This window comes from Aethalodelphis obliquidens, unplaced genomic scaffold (assembly GCF_003676395.1).
Source record: "Aethalodelphis obliquidens isolate GAN/ISIS:26980383/991018 unplaced genomic scaffold, ASM367639v1 scaffold25, whole genome shotgun sequence".
Lineage (NCBI taxonomy): Eukaryota > Metazoa > Chordata > Mammalia > Artiodactyla > Delphinidae > Aethalodelphis > Aethalodelphis obliquidens.
In genome coordinates, this window is record NW_020837969.1 from 13,460,491 (window position 1) to 13,478,948 (window position 18,458).

Here is an 18,458-nt window from a genome sequence, read left to right on the forward strand (position 1 = left end):
GAAAACATATAATATTTGTCTTTTTCTGTCTGACTTATTTCACTAAATATAATAGCCCCCAGGTCGATCCACATTGCAAATGGCAACATTTCATTCTTTTTATGGCAGAGTAATATTCCATAATATATATTGGGTGGGTCAAAAAGTGCCTTTGGTTTTTTAAGTAAAAATAAAAGACACATTTTTCATTTTCACCAGGAACTTTACTGAACAGTGTATTCATCCTTTTGTTCTACTACCTTCTGCCATTTTTCAGGCAACTTCATAATTCCACCTTCCCAAAACTTATCTTTTTGAGCAAAGAACTGTTCCAGGTGCCTTTTACAGTCTTCCAGGGAATTGAAATTTTTTCCATTAAGAGAAGTTTGTAAAGACCGAAATAAATGGAAATCTGAAGGTGCAATGTCTGGTGAATACAGCGGATGAATCAGAACTTCCCAGCCGAACTGTAACAGTTTTTGCCTGGTCATCAGAGAAACACGCAGTCTTGCATTATCCTGATGGAAGATTATGTGTTTTCTCTTGACTAATTCTGGACGCTTTTTGTCGAGTGCTACTTTCAGTTGGTCTAGTCAGGGGTAGTGCTTGTTGGAATTAATTGTTTGGTTTTCCGGAAGGGGCTCATGATAGAGGAACTCCCCTCCAATCCCAACATATACACACATCATCTTCTCTGGATGAAGACCGGCCTTTAGTGTGGTTGGTGATGGTTCATTTCGCTTGCCCCACGATCTCTTCTGTTCCACATTATTGTACAGTATCCACTTTTCATCGCCTGTCACAATTTGTTTTAAAAACGGAACATTTTCATTACGTTTCAGTAGAGAATCGCATGCAGAAATATGGTCAAGAAGGGTTTTTTTTGCTTAACTTACATGGAACCCAAGCATCAAAGCAATTAACATAAAACCAAGCTGGTGCGAATGATTTTCAATGCTTGGTTTGGATATTTTGAGTATGTTGGCTATCTCCCACGTGGTATAATTGATTGTTCTCAATTTTTTTTTTTTTTTTTGGTACGCGGGCCTCTCACTGCTGTGGCCTCTCCCGTTGCGGAGCACAGGCTCTGGACGCGCAGGCCCAGCGGCCACGGCTCACGGGCCCAGCCGCTCCGCGGCACGCAGGATCCTCCCGGACCGGGACACAAACCCGTGTCCCCCGCATCGGCAGGCGGACTCCCAACCACTGCGCCAACGGGAAGCCCTGTTCTCAATTATTGTTTCGATTTAATTGTATCAACTTCAGCTGGTCTACCCGCCCGTGGAGCATCTTCCAGCAAGAAATCTCCAGCACGAAACCTCGAAAACCACTTTTGACACGTTCGATCAGTCACAGCATCTTCTCCATATACTGCACAAATCTTTTTTTGCATTTCAGTTGTGTTTTTACCTTTCTTGAAATGATAAAGAATAATATGCCAAAAATGTTGCTTTTTTCTTCCATTTTCAATATTAAAATGGCTACATAAAAATTCACCAATCTTGGTAAGTCGTTTTTTAAATGCACGCTGATGTGACAGCTGATGCATACAATCTAACGAAATTGTTTCAAATGAAGTTAAAGACAACTAAGTGCTACTAGAGCCATCTCACGGAAACAAACAAACCTTTTGGCCAACCCAATAGATATGTGTATCACATCTTCTCTATCTAGTCATCTGTTGATGGTCACTTAGGTTGCTTCTATATCTTGGCTATTGTAAGTAGTGCTGCTATGAACATTGGGGTGCATATATATTTTTGAATTAGTGTTTTCATTTTCTTTGGATACATACTCATGAGTGGAATTGCTGGATCATATGGTGGTTCTATTTTTAATTTTTTGAGGAACCTTCATATTGTTTTCCATAGTGGCTGTCCTTTAGTACCCACTGCGGCTCAGAATGTGCCACATCAGACATTAATTTGGCCCACAGCCGCTGTGTTCCCTCTTTTGTACCTTGTCCTCTGAATGTGTACTATCCATCTATCTCATTCAAGGTAAAGAGACTGCTGCCATGAAGGCTGATCTCCTGAGGGCCAGGAACATGAAAAGGTACATTAACCAACTGACTGTGGCAAAGAAGCAGTGTGAGAAGAGGATCAGAATCCTGGGAGGCCCTGCCTACGACCAGCAAGAGGATGGGCCCTTGGATGAGGGGGAAGGGCCTCAAAGCCAGAAGGTGGAACTTTGTAGTTTCTTGTTTTGCCGTTTCATATTTGTTACGAACACGGCTTTAATCACATAGACAATCTTTTCACTTCTTGGTATTTAACCTAAGACATATATTCCAGAACATAGACTCACATGTTGTTCTTGTAGGGCTCTCAGTCCATCTTTCCTTCTTGACTTCCATACTGTTTTTAGTTTGCTAAATTTTTTGGCCTGAATACAAATCAGGTAATTTCTTAAAGAGAGTAAGTATTTTATTATAGTTAAGAAGCTGTGCTACAGAGTCAGAAAGCCTGGCTTTTAATCCCAGGTCTGCTGGGGATTGACTTTGGGCAAGTTAGTTAGCCTCTCTGTACTCTATTTATAAAGTAGGGTTAACTGTACATACCCTACAGGGCATGATAATCATTAAATTAAATAATGCACATAAAATGGTAAGTATGGTACTTGGTGTATAATGAGCACTTAATAAACATTTGTCATTACTGGCAGTAATTATTCAGGGGTATGTTTAGTGATGTTATAAATGTAAGAGGAACCCAATTGTGGTCTCTCCTTTTGGGATAAAACATTAGTCCCAAGATCCTAATTCTCCACATTCTCGTTAGTACGCCGTAGATAGTCTCATGAGTGTATCATAGGTATTCGGCAGCTAGAGAATCTTGGGCCTGGGTCCCTCTTGGTAACATGTTGGGGATATTAAGAGCACATTTACTTACTCTTCTAGGCCTTGTGGTCCTTTTGAGTGCTTAGGGGGTATATTTCCTAGAGAAAAATTAACCTGCTGGTCAAGGGGTAATACACACAAAACATAAAACTAAGTTAATAGAGTATGCATCATGAAACCAGATCCAGTGGGTTTGGGAGATAGTGAAAAAGGAGTAAATAAAAATCCCTGAGGGGAATAAAGAACAATCTGCCTGCATAGGCTACCTTCCAGCCTGAAATACTTCATGGCCTTCGGCATATGTGACATCCACCAGGACAATTTTTTGTCTTCTGCCCAGAGATTATTGATTGTGGCATCAGCCCTCCCAGAATTTACCAGAAGTCTTAGGACAGAAGGAAACGTGCTGATTCAGCAGAAGGAAATTAATGCAAGAGCACAGTGTTTGCTCTATGGAAGCCCTTAGTAAATGTTAATTGGTATTACATTGTCTCTCTCTCTAGATATATATTTTTTAATCATATATTTAGCAGTAGTGTCAACGTGGACCTACCCAGTCTTTTCTTTCCACTTCCACACAACAGGCTCAGAATTACTGAGATTAGTTCATCTTACATTAACACAATGGGATTGAGTTCATCTCACGTTAACACATTTGACTCAGAAGTGTGCAGTCTCCTTATCCTGGTGACACAGACCCACACCGTTAGTGTAGGTGTGAATCATTGAAAGGCTTATGCAGGCTTCAAGAGAAAATAGAAAACAAATGGAGTAGAGAACTTGGTTAATTCACCAGCTAAGATATGAGATATATCAGATGTTCAGTTAGACTTGAGATATATTTGCTGTCATTTATTTGCATATATTTGCACTTTTAGAACTAAACATAAGAGTGTTCATAAGACACAATAAAAGAATCTAAAAGTGGCTAATTTAGAAGATGTTTTGGACTTGATTTTGCAAATATGTGGATTTGTATCTAACTTGAAATTCATTTCAATCCATGAAATTATACTGGGAAGACTTCCTTAGAATTGTTGAGAGTCTTTCCTGCTCAGCTCCTCCCCATGTTAAAAATGGATTGCTGTCTGAGTGATCTGTCATTCCCAGCCAGAGTCGACATGGGAGCCTTCAGACTTCTTTGGAGCCTGTACAGTTAGGATTTGTACCGAAAAATGCTTCGCTGGTAGGTGTACATAAAGTGAGGATACATGCTACGGTCTCCCAAAGTTAGTAAACTAAATCCTAAATATTAATGGTCTGTAGCAAGGGATCACTTTTGATTACTTAGTTATCGAAAGTTATTAGAAAAATGCCTGCCCTTTCTGTCCACAGAACAGATTGAGGACTTACTGTCAGTGGCAGAAAGAGTTGAACATGCATTGATCATATGCACCTGATTTTAGAAAGATCTTAACTGGTAACATTTCTGAAATTTTTCCAATTGCCACAATATTAATTTTAAAAATCTTAAATGTAAGTTTTCTTTTCGTTGCAGTATACATAGACATCATTTTTATTACTAATTAATAACTAAGGATATAGGAGTTAAACTCCTTCTAAATTAATTTGAGGCATTTCTCCTAGTTGAGTCATGAATTATGATGAAGCTCATCTGCTGTCCATACTCAAGATTGATCTCACTGTGTCTTCAGATAGTAGTTTTTCTTTTCTGTAAGCATTCAAAATAGTAAACAAAGGAGTAATTGTGATACATCTCTACAATAGTTTTATGGGCCAATTAAAATGCATACAAAAGATTTTTTTAAACGAATGTGATATTATAAACAAAAAGACAAGGTATGAAATCATTTGTAGATTTCCTCAGCTATATGAAAATAGGATGGAAAGCAAAAATGCCAAATTATTAGGCTCCAGCTTCCTGGTCTTTTATATATTTCTCTTCACTTTTTCTATTATTGGCACGATTGCTTTTAGCAATACATCCCATAAGGCAGGGATTTTTGTCTGTTTCATTTCCTAGAAATGTGCCTGATACAGAGTAGATGCCAAATAAATCTTTTGCTGAATGAATGAATGATTAATAGAAAATTGGTATTTATTGAATATGTGCATTTTGAATATTCAGTAAACTTTTTAAATTTACTGTACTCTATTACATTGACTATGAACTTAGAAAATGAGACATTTTTTCCTGAATGTAGAAAGTAATCCATTGGAAGTTAAAGCAAACTGATATTTGAAATTTGATTTTTAAAAACTTTCTCTTAAATTTCCTTCATAGATTCTTCAATTCGAAGATATCTTGGCCAATGCTTCCTACCGAGAGCACTTTCGAACATACATGGAAAGGATGGACAAGAGAGCTCTGATTAGCTTTTGGGAGTCTGTGGAATATTTAAAGAATGCTCACAAGGTAGGATATATAGGCCCAAAGGAATATTAATCACTAGCTGATGAAAACTTGTATGTTAGGCAGTATGTCTGTGTTTCTTAATCAAGCTGTAAGATAAGATACATTAAAAGAATACTTTAAACCAAATATATTATCGGCATTATGTTCTAGCCCATAATGGTAAATAGAATTAGATTTCATTTTTACAAAAAGTGCTTTTGAATGTGTAGTCAAGGAAAAAAGATTTACAAATATTCCCAATTATTGAATTTAGTTTCAGGTAGTTATTTTTTAACCCATTATAAAAAAGGCATATACTTATTACCCACATGGCTGTTACAATAAATTTGGTCTTATCACCTATACTTCAATCTCATAACCTTATGTGCACATTTTACACAACTGTCCTCCTTTAATTTAAAATATGATTGTGTTAAGCAAGACAAAAAATAATTTTTGGTCACAGATGCCTATTACAGCACAAAGCCCAACAATAAGCATTGTGTTTTGCACTTGGCAAGTTCTCGACATATATTTAAGAGTTAAATTGAAGAGTGTGAAATATGTGTGTGTGTGTGTGTATATATATATATATGTCTAAAAACATAACAATATGTACAACATATATAATACGTGCATTTTGAGAGGCTTATTTATTTTTAACATTTTTATTAGAGTGTAATTGCTTTACAACGGTGTGTTAGTTTCTGCTTTAAAACAAAGTGAATCAGGTATACATGTATATATATATCCCCATATCTCCTCCCTCTTGCGTCTCCCTCCCACCCTCCCTATCCCACCCCTCTAGGTGGTCACAAAGCACCGAGCTGATCTCCCTGTGCTATGTGGCTGCTTCCCACTAGCTAGCTATTTTACATTTGGTAGTGTATGTATGTCCATGCCACTCTTGAGAGGCTTATTAAAGTAAGCATAAACAGCACTGTGTACATTAAATTACTCATTTGCACTTCACATGAATGTTGCTAGGGCTGAATACCAACTTAAAATACATCATAAATTACAGACTACTTTGGTTAAGAAACTAAATCCAGTCTCATAGTATTTTTAAATCTTCTTAGGAATGTCTTTCATTGTTCATTTATAAGCCACAAATTACCTCATTTTACTCAATATTATATTTGCCAACTTTATTACATATTTTATTTACCAGACTTGACTACAAGCTTGACTTTTGGCTGCTCTCAGAGGAATATTGAAAAGAGCAATCTAAAAAATTGTCCTAAACTACTGAAAACAAGTTGGAAAATGTCAATGCAATAAGAGGATATAGCTTCCTCAAATAGCTGTATTTTGACCTAGCAACACTGATTTGGATGTAAAACTTCCGGATTGTTTGTTGTATTCATAATATCCGTTAAGTCGTTTGTCTTCATTTTTTGCTACCGTCGAAGACTTTTCATAACATTTCTAGAGTTAATAAGTTGTCCATAGTGGCAATGTAAAGGTTATGTTAATGAGATGTTTGCACTTCCGAATTAGGCTTAGTACACTTAGGCGGAGACCTTAAGACCAAGCTGTGTAATACAAGCTTGATTACAATGTAGTAAGTCATCATTCTGAAGAATATTTCTCTTGCTTTCTTTAATTATACAATTATTATTTTTGTGGTACGCGGGCCTCTCACTGTTGTGGCCTCTCCCGTTGCGGAGCACAGGCTCCGGACGCGCAGGCTCAGCGGCCATGGCTCACGGGCCCAGCCGCTCCGCAGCATGTGGGATCTTCCTGGACCAGGGCACGAACCCGCGTCCCCTGCATCGGCAGGCGGACTCTCAACCACTGCGCCACCAGGGAAGCCCTAATTATACAATTATTATATTGACTTTCTTCTGGAGTGAGAAGTTGGCATTTCTAATTATTTTTACTGGATGAAAAAGTCATACTGAATTTAGCTGATCAATTGTATTCCTGTGGAACTGAGATTTATGAGAAGGAATCCACTGCAAGAAGAGAACTGTTCTCATTCTTATTTTTTTCCTTCCAGCATTAAAAAGAAATTACATTTGTTAACTGTTCAACGTAAAGTGTTCCTTTTAAGGAACCAGTTGTTTTTTCAGGGTCTGACACTCACCCCTTGGCCCTGAATGTGCCCACAAAAGCCTTTGCACACTCATCCTACATTCTACATGATGTCTCCCTTCCACCTTTAAAATGCAGATAATTCAGAAGAAAATAGTTTTTCTCAGAGATGGTATTACTTTCTTCATCTTCCTGTCTTTTCAGAACGAAATTCCACAATTAGTTGGTGAAATTTACCAGAATTTCTTCGTGGAGAGCAAAGAAATATCTGTGGAAAAATCACTTTACAAAGAAATCCAGCAGTGTCTTGTAGGAAATAAAGGAATCGAAGTGTTCTGCAAAATCCAGGGAGACGTTTATGAGATGCTGAAGGATAGGTATTACCCTTCATTTATTGTCAGTGATCTGTATGAGAAATTGATGATAAAAGAGGAAGAAAAGCATGTCTCCCAGTTGATTTCCAACAAGGATGAAATGGTGAGTCATGTTTAACTTTCTGCTCCCTTTTGAGTGGATAAGCTTTGAATATGATTATGTGGGTGCAGATTTTGTGAGCCAGATTTGGTGTGCACGCACCTTTATCTTTTGGCATACAGCACTTTTTTTTTTAACATCTTTATTGGAGTATAATTGCTTTACAATGTTGTGTTAGTTTCTGCTGTACAACAAGGTGAATCAGCTATACATATACATATATCCCCATATCCCCTCCCTCTTGCGTCTCCCTCCCACCCGTCTAGGTGGTCACAAAGCACCGAGCTGTGCTATGCGGCTGCTTCCCACTAGCTGTCTGTTTTACGTTTGGTAGTGTATACATGTCCTTGCCATTCTCTCACTTTGTCCCAGCGTACCCTTTCCCCTCCCCGTGTCCTCAAGTCCATTCTCTGCATCTTAGCATACAGCACTTTAAGTGGAACTTTAAGTTGAACTTACTTGTTGCTTCTCGTCCTCACTTCTGTCTTTGTCCTTCTGACCAGCTGGGTACCACCAGCCGCTGCTGAGTCAGAGACCGCCCCCTGCTCTGTCTGCCTGAGACACAGCTGGATTTGACTCCTGAAAAGTGAGGGCAGAAAATCTGTGGGGTGGGACATTTGTGACCAAGTAAGAGAATCATTAGCACAACAGTCCCGCTGGAGAACAGACAAAAAGGACTGGGAAGAAATGAGGAGAGGTAGATGATGCAGGAGGAGTCTGCAGGAAATATTTTGGAGTTTAAAAAAAATCAGATGAAATTAAGATGTTTTGAAAGAAACCTTGTCCAGCCATACCTGAAGTCTGATTTTCTTATAGTGTCCTGGGTCATTTTGGAGAGCCCCAGTTGCCGTCTCCCTTTACTACTAATGACCTATATGAGTTTGAAGGTTTTGAAGGTACAAAGGAAAAGTGTTTTAGAATCACCTTATATAGAAAGATTGTAATTTATCTTGGATTCTTTCTTTCTGTCCAGTTCACTGTATCTCAAGCCCTGAGGAATCAGGTACTTGTTCATGATGGTATTAGAAGCAGATGTCTCTGAACTGTTGGTAAATTCATTCATTCAGACTTTTGAAAGAAAGTTTTGTTACTTGGTTCTTTACATTTTCAGTGTATAAAACCACTGAACTAATTGGTCCAAAACTCGTTACTCCTTGCATTTTATTTTTAGGATAGCCCAGCTAAAACAAACCGATCTCTCTACCTCAGAAATTAAAATGGTTAATATTCAAATGTTGTGAAAAGTTTGTCCAAATCAATACCCAACAGATAAACTGAATAAGGACTTGAACTGACAGTTAATATGAAAGGTAATAAATAGTAAACAAACGTGAAAAAATGTGCATCTTCACCCAGCATTCAGAGCAGGGTGGTGTGTATCACTGATCTTTTGAAAGCTCCTACTCTTTGTTGCAGTAGTCCCACTTCTAGAAATTTATCCTATGAAAAGAACTAAAATGTAGGAAAAAAAAAGTTTATGCACAGTGGAGTTTATTTTAGGTTTTGGGAAGGCAAAAAAGCAGAATCAACCCATAGCAATAGGGAATGCCTCAGTATATTATCAATTCATAGAATACTATGCAGCCATAGCAGTTATAACTTGGAAGACTACAATACCCTCAAATATACAGCCTTGTATATTATGCGAAAAAGGCAGAATACCCTCTTGAATGTATACAAGGAGTAGGACGATGTCATAATATATATACTCATGGACAAGGATTAGAAAGAATATACAAAAATGCTTGGTGTTCTGGGATTATTAATACTTTATTTTTCTTTGAAAAATTTCTTTTACTGTTTGTTACAATTAATAAAAATCAGACAAAAAAATCTGGAAGGAAGTTAAGAAGTAAATGAACCAGAAGACAGTTCTCAGCAGTTCTTTTCATGCTGTTGCTGCTCATGAATCTAATTACTAATATGCTATTTGCTGGTAATCTGTTCAGGTTTTTCCAAACTCTGTGGTCCTTTATGAATCTTAAGTCACTTTCAATGCTAACCATTTTACTTGTAAAATAATCTACCTGTTGATTAGTAAAAATAAGGACTGAGCAAAGTGTATACTGAAAATACTTTCACTAGTGGGAATTTGGGAATTCTATTTTAATGTATTCGTAGGTTCTGAAGATTAAGACACGCACATCTTTTTTAAATTTATTTATTTTTATTTATTTATTATTTTTGGCTGTGTTGGGTCTTCGTTGCTGTGCGCGGGCTTTCTCTAGTTGCGGCAAGTGGGGGCTACTCTTCGTTGCGGTGCGGTGGCTTCTCTTGTTGCGGAGCACAGGCCCTAGAGCACGGGGGCATCAGTAGATGCAGTGCATGGGCTCAGTAGTTGTGGCTCGTGGGCTCTAGAGCGCAGGCTCGGTAGCGCACGGGCTTATTTGCTCCGGGGCATGTGGGATCTTCCTGGACCAGGGCTCGAATCCGTGTCCCTTGCATTGGCAGGCAGATTCTCAACCACTGCGCCACCAGGGAACCCTTTTAAAATTCTATTTTAAAGGGACACGCGTGAATTTTTCATAATATTCTTAGGAGCCCAAAAGGAAGCCAGGTCTTAGTGTTTTTTGTCAAAATTTAGGCACAGAACATTTGGGTTGAGCTGGGAAGATAACTCAGTTGCCTTCCTTGTTCTGTGCAGGTTCCCTTGGGTATACTATTTGGGAAATAGTGGTGTGGCCTTTCGCTAGGCTATTAAATGTTTCTTTTTTTTCACTGCAATTCCAAATACCAGTTACTTTGATTCTAAATATTGATCCTTTGCTTTTTCACTTAGCTGAGAAAAAACAGTCTACTTCTAGGCTTTCTACCATGGATTCGTAGTGGAATCCAGTGCTTTGGAGCAGTGTATTGTAATGATCTAGAACCTATACTATAGGTAATACTTAGGGAATATTCCACCACTATAAGATATGGTGGTTCATGTGATGTTTTCCCCCAGGACCCGGGAGGTGAGGCTGGTGAGGAATCTGTGGATGACGGTACCAGTCGGATTAATGAACAAACCAGTTTTGCTGTAAACAAACTACGAGAACTAAATGAGAAACTTGACTATAAGAGGCAAGCTCTAAATTCTATTCAGAATGCACCAAAACCTGACAAGAAGGTAACTCTTCTGCTTTCGAGGTTGTCTTTAAAAGTTTCCATTTTTCTAATTTGATAAATAGTAGTTTTCAGTTTATGTTGAGAAGTGTTTCTTTAAAAAGAATTTCAACTCTAAGATCCATTGGCTTTTTTTGTTTTTTGTTTTTGCTTCTAGTATAGAATTAGCAAAGCATTTGTCTTTTATCTATTATGATTTGGGGTTCTTTCCCATCCTCAGCTGTAACTCTGTGTCTTTTGTCCGACTTGCCTACAGTGCCTTTGGGGAAGGGGCTGAGCTTCCCCTTGTGCCACAGTTGTTTCTGGAAGTGAGTTAACTCTGCAAGGACAGTCTTAAAATTTTTTTTTCTTTTGAACACTGCAAGTACAACTTAGAGCACCTCACAGAATTATGCAAGAAATACATTGTTTCGCTAGAAACCAACAGAATTTGAAAGTTTAAAAAATGTAAACAGCATCTCACTGTGGCATTCCTCACACCCAAGGGGTGGTGTGGCTTTCTGCTTTGTGTTCATGCCCCTTTGGTCGAAAAAGGAGGCTTCCCTAATGTAGGGAGGCATGGCTGGCACTCCTTGCTTCCCCAAAGTGATCTCCTCTGGCCCTTTTCGAATGTGCGTTCAGAAGCCTGAGCAATGAGTAAGTGCAGGAGGCTGTGCTGGTCACCATGAAGAATCAGTGAAACAGAGTCTAACACCTGCCCTTGGGGAGCAAATGTGCTGACTGTGGAACCGAACATTACAGCCCTTACTGATGATAAAATGCAGGATGTGCAGGCTTTCTGAGGAGGGTCCTTGTGGGCTGCATGTTTAGGAGAGTTGAACATGCAGCCATGAGGCAAAGTTGAGGCAAAGCTGCTGTCCTCAAACTACAGAGTTGCATAACCTTATAGGTTTTCTCATTAAAAGAGATCCAAGGAGACGGTGAGCATAGAATTTTTTAAAAATTATTTATTTTTTAAAATTGTAGCCAAGTATACATAACATAAAATTTACCATGTGTACAGTTCACTGGCATTAAGTATGTTCACATTGTTATATAACCAGCACCATCCATCTCCCGAATTCCTTTTCATCTTGCAAAACTGAAACTCTATACCCAGTAAACAGTAATTCCCCATCCCTTACCCCCAGTCCCTGGCAACCACCATTCTCCCTTTGCCTCTTATGAATTTAACTACTCTAAGTACCTCCTGTGAGTAGAATCATTCAGTGTTTGTCCTTTTGTGACTGGTTTGTTTCCCTTAGCATAACGTACTCAAGATTCATCCATATGGTAGCATGTGTCAGAATTTCATTCCTTTTTAAGGCTAATATTCAATTGCATGTATATACAACATTTTGTTTATTCATTTATCCATTGATGGACACTTGGTTTGCTTCCACATTTTGGCTATGGTAAGAAATGCTGCCTTGAACATGGATGTACAAATATCTCAAGACCCTGCTTTCACTTCTTTGGGGTATTGCTGGGTCATATGGTAGTTCTGTTTTAATTGTTTAGGAATCTCTGTATTGTTTTCCATAGTGACTGCACCGTTTTACCTTCTCACCAGCAGCACATAAGGGTTCCAGTTTCTCAGTATCCTTACTGGCACTTGTTACTTTCTGGGGGTTTTTCTGTGTTTTTTTTTTTTGTGGTATGCGGGCCTCTCACTGTTGCGGCCTCTCCCGTTGCGGAGCACAGGCTCTGGACGCGCAGGCTGAGCCTGCGTGCTCCGCAGCATGTGGGATCTTCCCGGACCAGGGCACGAACCCGTGTCCCCTGCATCGGCAGGCGGACTCTCAACCACTGTGCCACCAGGGAAGCCCACTTTCTGTTTTTTGATAGCATTTGTTCTAATGGGTGTGAGGTGGTATCTCATTGTGGTTTTGATTTGCATTTCCCTAATGATTAGTAATGTTGAGCATCTTTTTATGTGCTTTTTGGCTATTTGTTTTCTCTGGAGAAATGTCTATTCAAGTACGTTGCCCATTTTTGAATCAGGTTGTTTTTTGTTGTTGAGTTTTAGGAGTTCTCTATATATTCTGGATATCAGCCCCCTATCAAATAAGTGATTTGCAAATATTTTCTCCCATTCTGTGAGCTGCCTTTTTACTGTGTTGATAGTGTTCTTTGCACAAAAGTTTTAAAAATTTATGCAGTCCATTTGGCCTGTATTTTCTCTTGTTGCCTGTACCTTTGGTGTCATAGCCAAGAACTCATTGCCAATCCCGTGTCATGAAACTCCTCCATATTTTCTTCTGAGAATTTAATAGTTTTAGCCTTACGAGTAGGTCTTTGATCTATTTTGAGTTAACCTTTGTATATGGTATTATGTAAGGGCCCAACTCCATTGTTTTGCATGTGGTGATGATCCAGTTTTCTCAACACCATCTGTGGAAAAGACTGTCCTTTCCCACTTATGGTCTTGGCACCCTTGTTGAAAATCATTTGATCATATATGCAAAGGTTTATTTCTTGGCTGTCTATTGTATTCCATTGGTATATGTCTGTCTTTATGCCAATGGCATACTGTTTTGATTAGTGTAGCTTTGCAGTAAATTTTGAAATCAGGAAGTGTAAGTCCTTCAACTTTGTGGTTCTTCTTCAAGATTGTTTTGGCTATTCAGTTTCCCTTGAGATTCCACATGAATTTTAGGATGGATTTTTCTATTTGTGCAAAAACATCATTGGAATTTTGATAGAGATTGTGTTGAAACTGTGGATTGCTTAGGGTAGCATTGAGTCTTAGCAATATTTAGTCTTCCAGTCCATGAACATGGGATGTCTTTGCATTTACTTATGTCTCCTTTAATTTCTTTCATCAGTGTTCTGTAGTTTTCATCATAGAAGTCTTTCACCTCCTTGCTTAAGTTCATTCCTAAGTATTTTATTATTTTTATGCTATTGTAAATGGAATTGTTTTCTTAATTTCCTTTTTGAATTGTTCATTGCTGGTGTATAGAAACACAGCTGATTTTTGTGTGTTGATTTTGTATCCTGCTACTTTGCTGAATTGCATAGCATTTTAGATGGTTTCATGACTCCCAGGATGTTTTTCCTGTGGCAGATTGTTTCTAAGTTGAAGGAGGAAATAATTCTAATAGAGAAAGAACGCACAGAACTTCAGCTGCACATGGCAAGAACAGATTGGTGGTGTGAGAACCTCGGTATGTGGAAAGCCTCCATCACCAGTGGAGAGGTAGGTTTGTCTGCTTTTCTTCCCAGTTTATTAGGTATTTATTTCCAAAGTTTAAGTTTGACTTTATCAGACAAGATTTTGTTCCAAATAATTAAGGTTGGGAATAGAAAACTTATATTCATTCTTCTAGACTGCATTGGTCTTGCCTTCCTCACCCCGTATTTTCACTCTGGTTCATGACTGGGAGCTGTTACTGGGTTGCCTGGTGTAGATCTGATCTCCCTCCACTTCAGACAGAAAGTTGTCCTTGTTCATTGGAATCATAAGCAACTTTCAGATAGGAACAATTAATGTCCTTGAATTACCAATTTACTTTTCCACTGAGGGTTGAAATAAAATGGAAAGCACTGCTTGAAATTTGGAGATGAAGAATTTTAAATGTGTTTCTGATTGATCCGTCCTGCTGACTTCAGTGGCTCAAATGTCAATAGCTCTCAGATCTTTAATAATGAATATGTTTTCCCTTGAAGTAGAAAATATTTTGCTATTCTCTGAGGGATATGGGACAATAGTTTTCAGAATACACTGTATCCCTTTTCTTTTGTCTGTAAAAATAATTTCATTTAAAGGAAAGATATTTCTATGCATTTACATTGTTAGTGTTGACAACTCCTTCCTTCCCACCTGCCCGACTGTCGAAACCTGGAGATGAAGGTCAGGTCCAGAGTACCTAGAGATGATGTTACTAAGTGAAGTAAGTCAGACAGAGAAAGACAAATATCATAATGATGTCAGTCATATGTAGAATCTAATTTTAAAAAATGATATAAATTAACTTATTTACAAAAGAAACAGACTCACAGATTTCTAAAAGAAACTTATGGTTACCGAAGGGGAAACATGGCGATGGGGCAGAGATAAAATAGGAGTTTGGGATGAACACACACACACTACTATATGTAAGATACATAACCAACAAAGACCTACTGCATAGCACAGGGAACTCTACTCAATATTCTGTAATAATCTATATGGGAAAACAATCTGAAAAAGAATGAATATATGTATATGTATATGTATAACTTTGCTGTACATCTGAAACTAACACAACATTGTAAATCAACTCTCCTCCAATAAAATTAATTTTAAAAAAAAGAGAAAGTCCGGTCCACCGTATAGCACACAAATGACAAGATCCTGAGTAAGTCATTGTGACTGTTTGGCCCCATCATTGCCTCAAATGGTTGGTCAAATACTCAGCTCCTGAGATTTGCAAGGGCCCACCTGCCCAACTTATGTGTCCATCCCTGCTTTTCCCGTCAACTCAGTGGCCTGACACTCTTACCGGGGGAAGGGCTTAGAATTCACAGTCTTAAATTCCCTTCTAGTTTAGGCAGCAACACCACGCATGTTCTCCAGGAGCCAGCCTGACAGCACACGTGTTGCGTGAGAGCTTACCAAGTGCCCTTAGTCTGTCTTTGGTGCTTGTTGAGCCTCCCTTTCAGGTGAGCTGCAGGGCCAGATACCTTTCTTGAGGGGAGGGGAGGGCAGTGGGGAGGGAAGGTTGCACAGAGCCTGGAATACCGTGTACAAACGCTTGGTCACCACAGATGGAGTTGCCTCTGGGATGGACATCTAGGAAGGGGGGAGCTCAGGGGATGTGATGTCAAAAGGTAACAGGAGGCCCTTGGAGGGCAGAGAACACACATTCTGTCACCTTCTCACCTTTGCGTAGAGCTGCCTCTGACATTTCACAGTTTATTATAACTATCTTCCAAAGGCAAATACTGAGGGAGGGAGGAGAGGAGGAAAAACCCTCACGAGGCCCTTTGCCCTGGTGATCAGCTATCGCTCAGGGGCTTGCTGCGACCTTGGTTCCCGAAAAGATAACGGAAATGGACCCAGAGGGGTCACCTGACTGCCGAGAGTTCACGAAGCAGCCCCGTGTGCGAACCTGTGGAGGATGTGTTTGCCTCGTGCCAGCCTCCCTGGAGCTCTGAGAGGGCTGAGCCGCCGTGAGCTGTGTGCTCGCCTCCACCCCCCGTCCTCACAGGGGCACGGTGATCCTACCTGGTGGGGCTCAGCCGGTGCTAGGCAAGTTCGCTGTCTCCTTCCCTTGCCTTTCTGTTGATTCTTCGTCTCTAATTTCGGTTCATGACACTAATTCAAGCTTAGATTCAATGTATTTCCTTTTTGTTTCTTCTCTCATCCATTTACATGAAGAGCAATGGTGGCTATTGTGAATTATGACAGGGTGTGTGTGTAAGTGTTTAAGAATTACCTTAAGTTGGGAGGTAGGGGAAATTAGGTCTCCCAATGTGAAATTTCTCGAAAATGGAAATCACAGCTTGTGGAATCCTGTATTAAACTGGGGAAACCCTCATCCTTCTCTGAGAGAGGTTTTGGTCTCTCACACCTGTTCGCTTCCTGTTAATTTGCTTTTTCAAGGAAACCCAGTTAGGATGTTAAGTCTGCTATGTTAGTTTTCTTTTGCTGCACAACAAATTACCACACATTTCATGGCTCAAAACATCACCCATTTATTAGCTCACAGTTGTGTAGGTTGAAAGTCCAGCGCAGTCTGACTGTGTTCTCTGCATCGTAAGGCTGAAATCAGGTTGTTGGCCAGACTGAGTTCTTGTCTGGAGAATCTGGGGAAAATCCACTTCCAGGTCCATTCAGGTCATTGGCAGGATTCAGTTCCTGGTGGTTGTGGGACTGAGGACTCTGTTCTTTTGCCGTCAGCACGATGTTGCTCTCAGTTCCTGGCAGCACTCCCAGACCCTTTCCGCATGGCCCTCTCCATCTTTACAGTGGCACATGTCAGACTTTTCTCGTGCTTCCTCTGATTCCTCTTCTGCTACTCGCCAGAGAAATCCCTCTGCTTTGAAAGGGCCCACATGGTTAGGATTAGGCCCTAGTTTAAGGTTGCTTGTCCATGTGACATGCCCTAACTGCCAGAATAGAACCCATCATTTTCAAGTCCTGGGGACTGTGTGGGGCATACACGCCAGGGAGAGGGAGATCCTGGGGGACACTTAAACGTCTTGCCTACCGTATCGCTCACCGTGCTTTTCGTTGCTGTTGTGTTCGTCTGTTTTTTCCAAGGTTACAGAAGAGAATGGTGAACAAATGCCCTGTTACTTTGTCATGGTAAGCTTACAAGAAGTTGGAGGAGTTGAAACTAAGAACTGGACAGTCCCCAGAAGGCTCAGTGAGTTTCAGAATTTACACCGGAAACTTAGTGAGGTATGAATTCTTGTGAACACAGATTTAGAATAACTGAAGAAGAGATTTAAGAGCTCATTTCAATTTTTACACACAAAGAAACGGATTCATCTTTCTCCTTTGCTGTTGATACTGGCAAAGTGGCATTTTCAGCTTGACGTTTAGAAATTTACTTGAAGATCAACCATCTAGTCTAGTCTAAATCCTTCAGGATAGATAATTGTCTGACCTCCGTTGTATCCCCCAGAACCCCAGAGCTGGAGGAGAGCTGGGGAGCATCGATGGCCATTGGTTTCAGAGCTGCCAGTTGTGACCCACTGCGGGTAGTGAGATCAGTTCTGGGTTGCAGCAATAGAAAGAGGATAGAATATATTGCATTTCATCACATAAAGGAATTGCATCCATAGAGTGCGGTGGTTGAGAGCACAGACTCCGCAGCCAGGCTGCTCGAGTTTGGATCCAGTTTGGATCCTCGCTTTACTACTTACCAGCTCTGTGACCTGGACCTGTCACTCTCTCTCTTTATACCTCTTTTTATTAATATCTGTATTCTACTGATACTAATAGTGCCTTCCTTACCTATCTCACAGAGCTGTTGTAAGAATGAAGGGAATAAGCGTGTACAGAGCATTTAGAAGAACGTGCTGCACATAGTAAACATTATTTGTTTTTATTAGTAGTAGTTACAGTAGTAGTAGTAATGAGCACTGTTTCATGGTACTTTTGCTTCGGTTTTATGGGTGTGTATATTATAAGTATGGGTGTGTATATTGCATAGATGGATGTGTGTATGTCTGGGTGTGTGTATTGTATGTCTGGGTGTGTATACGTTTGGGTATGTGTACTGTTATGTCTAGGTGTGTGTACTATATAATATATGGATGCATGTATCTGCATGTGCATCGTGGGTTGCAATGTGGTATGTATTTCCTACTGTGGATTTTAGTTTAAAATGTTTGAAAGCTACTAATCTAGGTCAGTTCTTTTATTTGATAGATGAGGGAACGTGATCCCAGAGAGTTTAACTGACTCATAGTAGGATGTATACATAACGGCCAAAGCAGGACTAGAATCCAGGTTGTCTTAGTTTCCATTCACGATTTTCCCATTTTTCTCAGGAGTTGCATCTTCTCTAACTCTCCATCTACTGGAGCTAATTGCCCTTTACCCCAGCAATTAAAGTGTTCTTCAGTTGTTTCTACCTTCACTTAAGTCCATTTTTCTCTTGCTCAGAATGAACTGATGCTGGTAAAACCCTACGGTCACCTCTCAGACCCTTCTTTTGCAAAGGAAATATGTCTATTTCCTTTCACCTTTTC

The 18,458-nt window shown here is 39.7% G+C and overlaps 1 protein-coding gene across 15 annotated transcripts in view; it reads left to right on the forward strand.

Annotated features, from left to right (window-relative positions):
- Window positions 1-18,458, forward strand: part of SNX25 (sorting nexin 25) — a 108,648-nt gene that overhangs the window by 74,800 nt on the left and 15,390 nt on the right. For 8 of the 15 annotated variants that reach the window (XR_003436234.1, XR_003436232.1, XR_003436233.1 and 5 more), the window contains 7 exons: window positions 1,980-2,161; window positions 5,064-5,195; window positions 7,416-7,688; window positions 10,630-10,794; window positions 13,840-13,971; window positions 15,300-15,416; window positions 17,020-17,160. Coding sequence is in view for 11 of the 15 variants with exons in the window: in XM_027122636.1 (XP_026978437.1) it covers window positions 1,980-2,161; window positions 5,064-5,195; window positions 7,416-7,688; window positions 10,630-10,794; window positions 13,840-13,971; window positions 15,300-15,416; window positions 17,020-17,160 (1,142 nt within the window). In the remaining 4 variants the exon portion in view is untranslated. The remainder of the gene's footprint in view (window positions 1-1,979; window positions 2,162-5,063; window positions 5,196-7,415; window positions 7,689-10,629; window positions 10,795-13,839; window positions 13,972-15,299; window positions 15,417-17,019; window positions 17,161-18,458) is intronic. The other 7 variants (XM_027122626.1, XM_027122630.1, XM_027122629.1 and 4 more) reach the window with 7 other exon arrangements.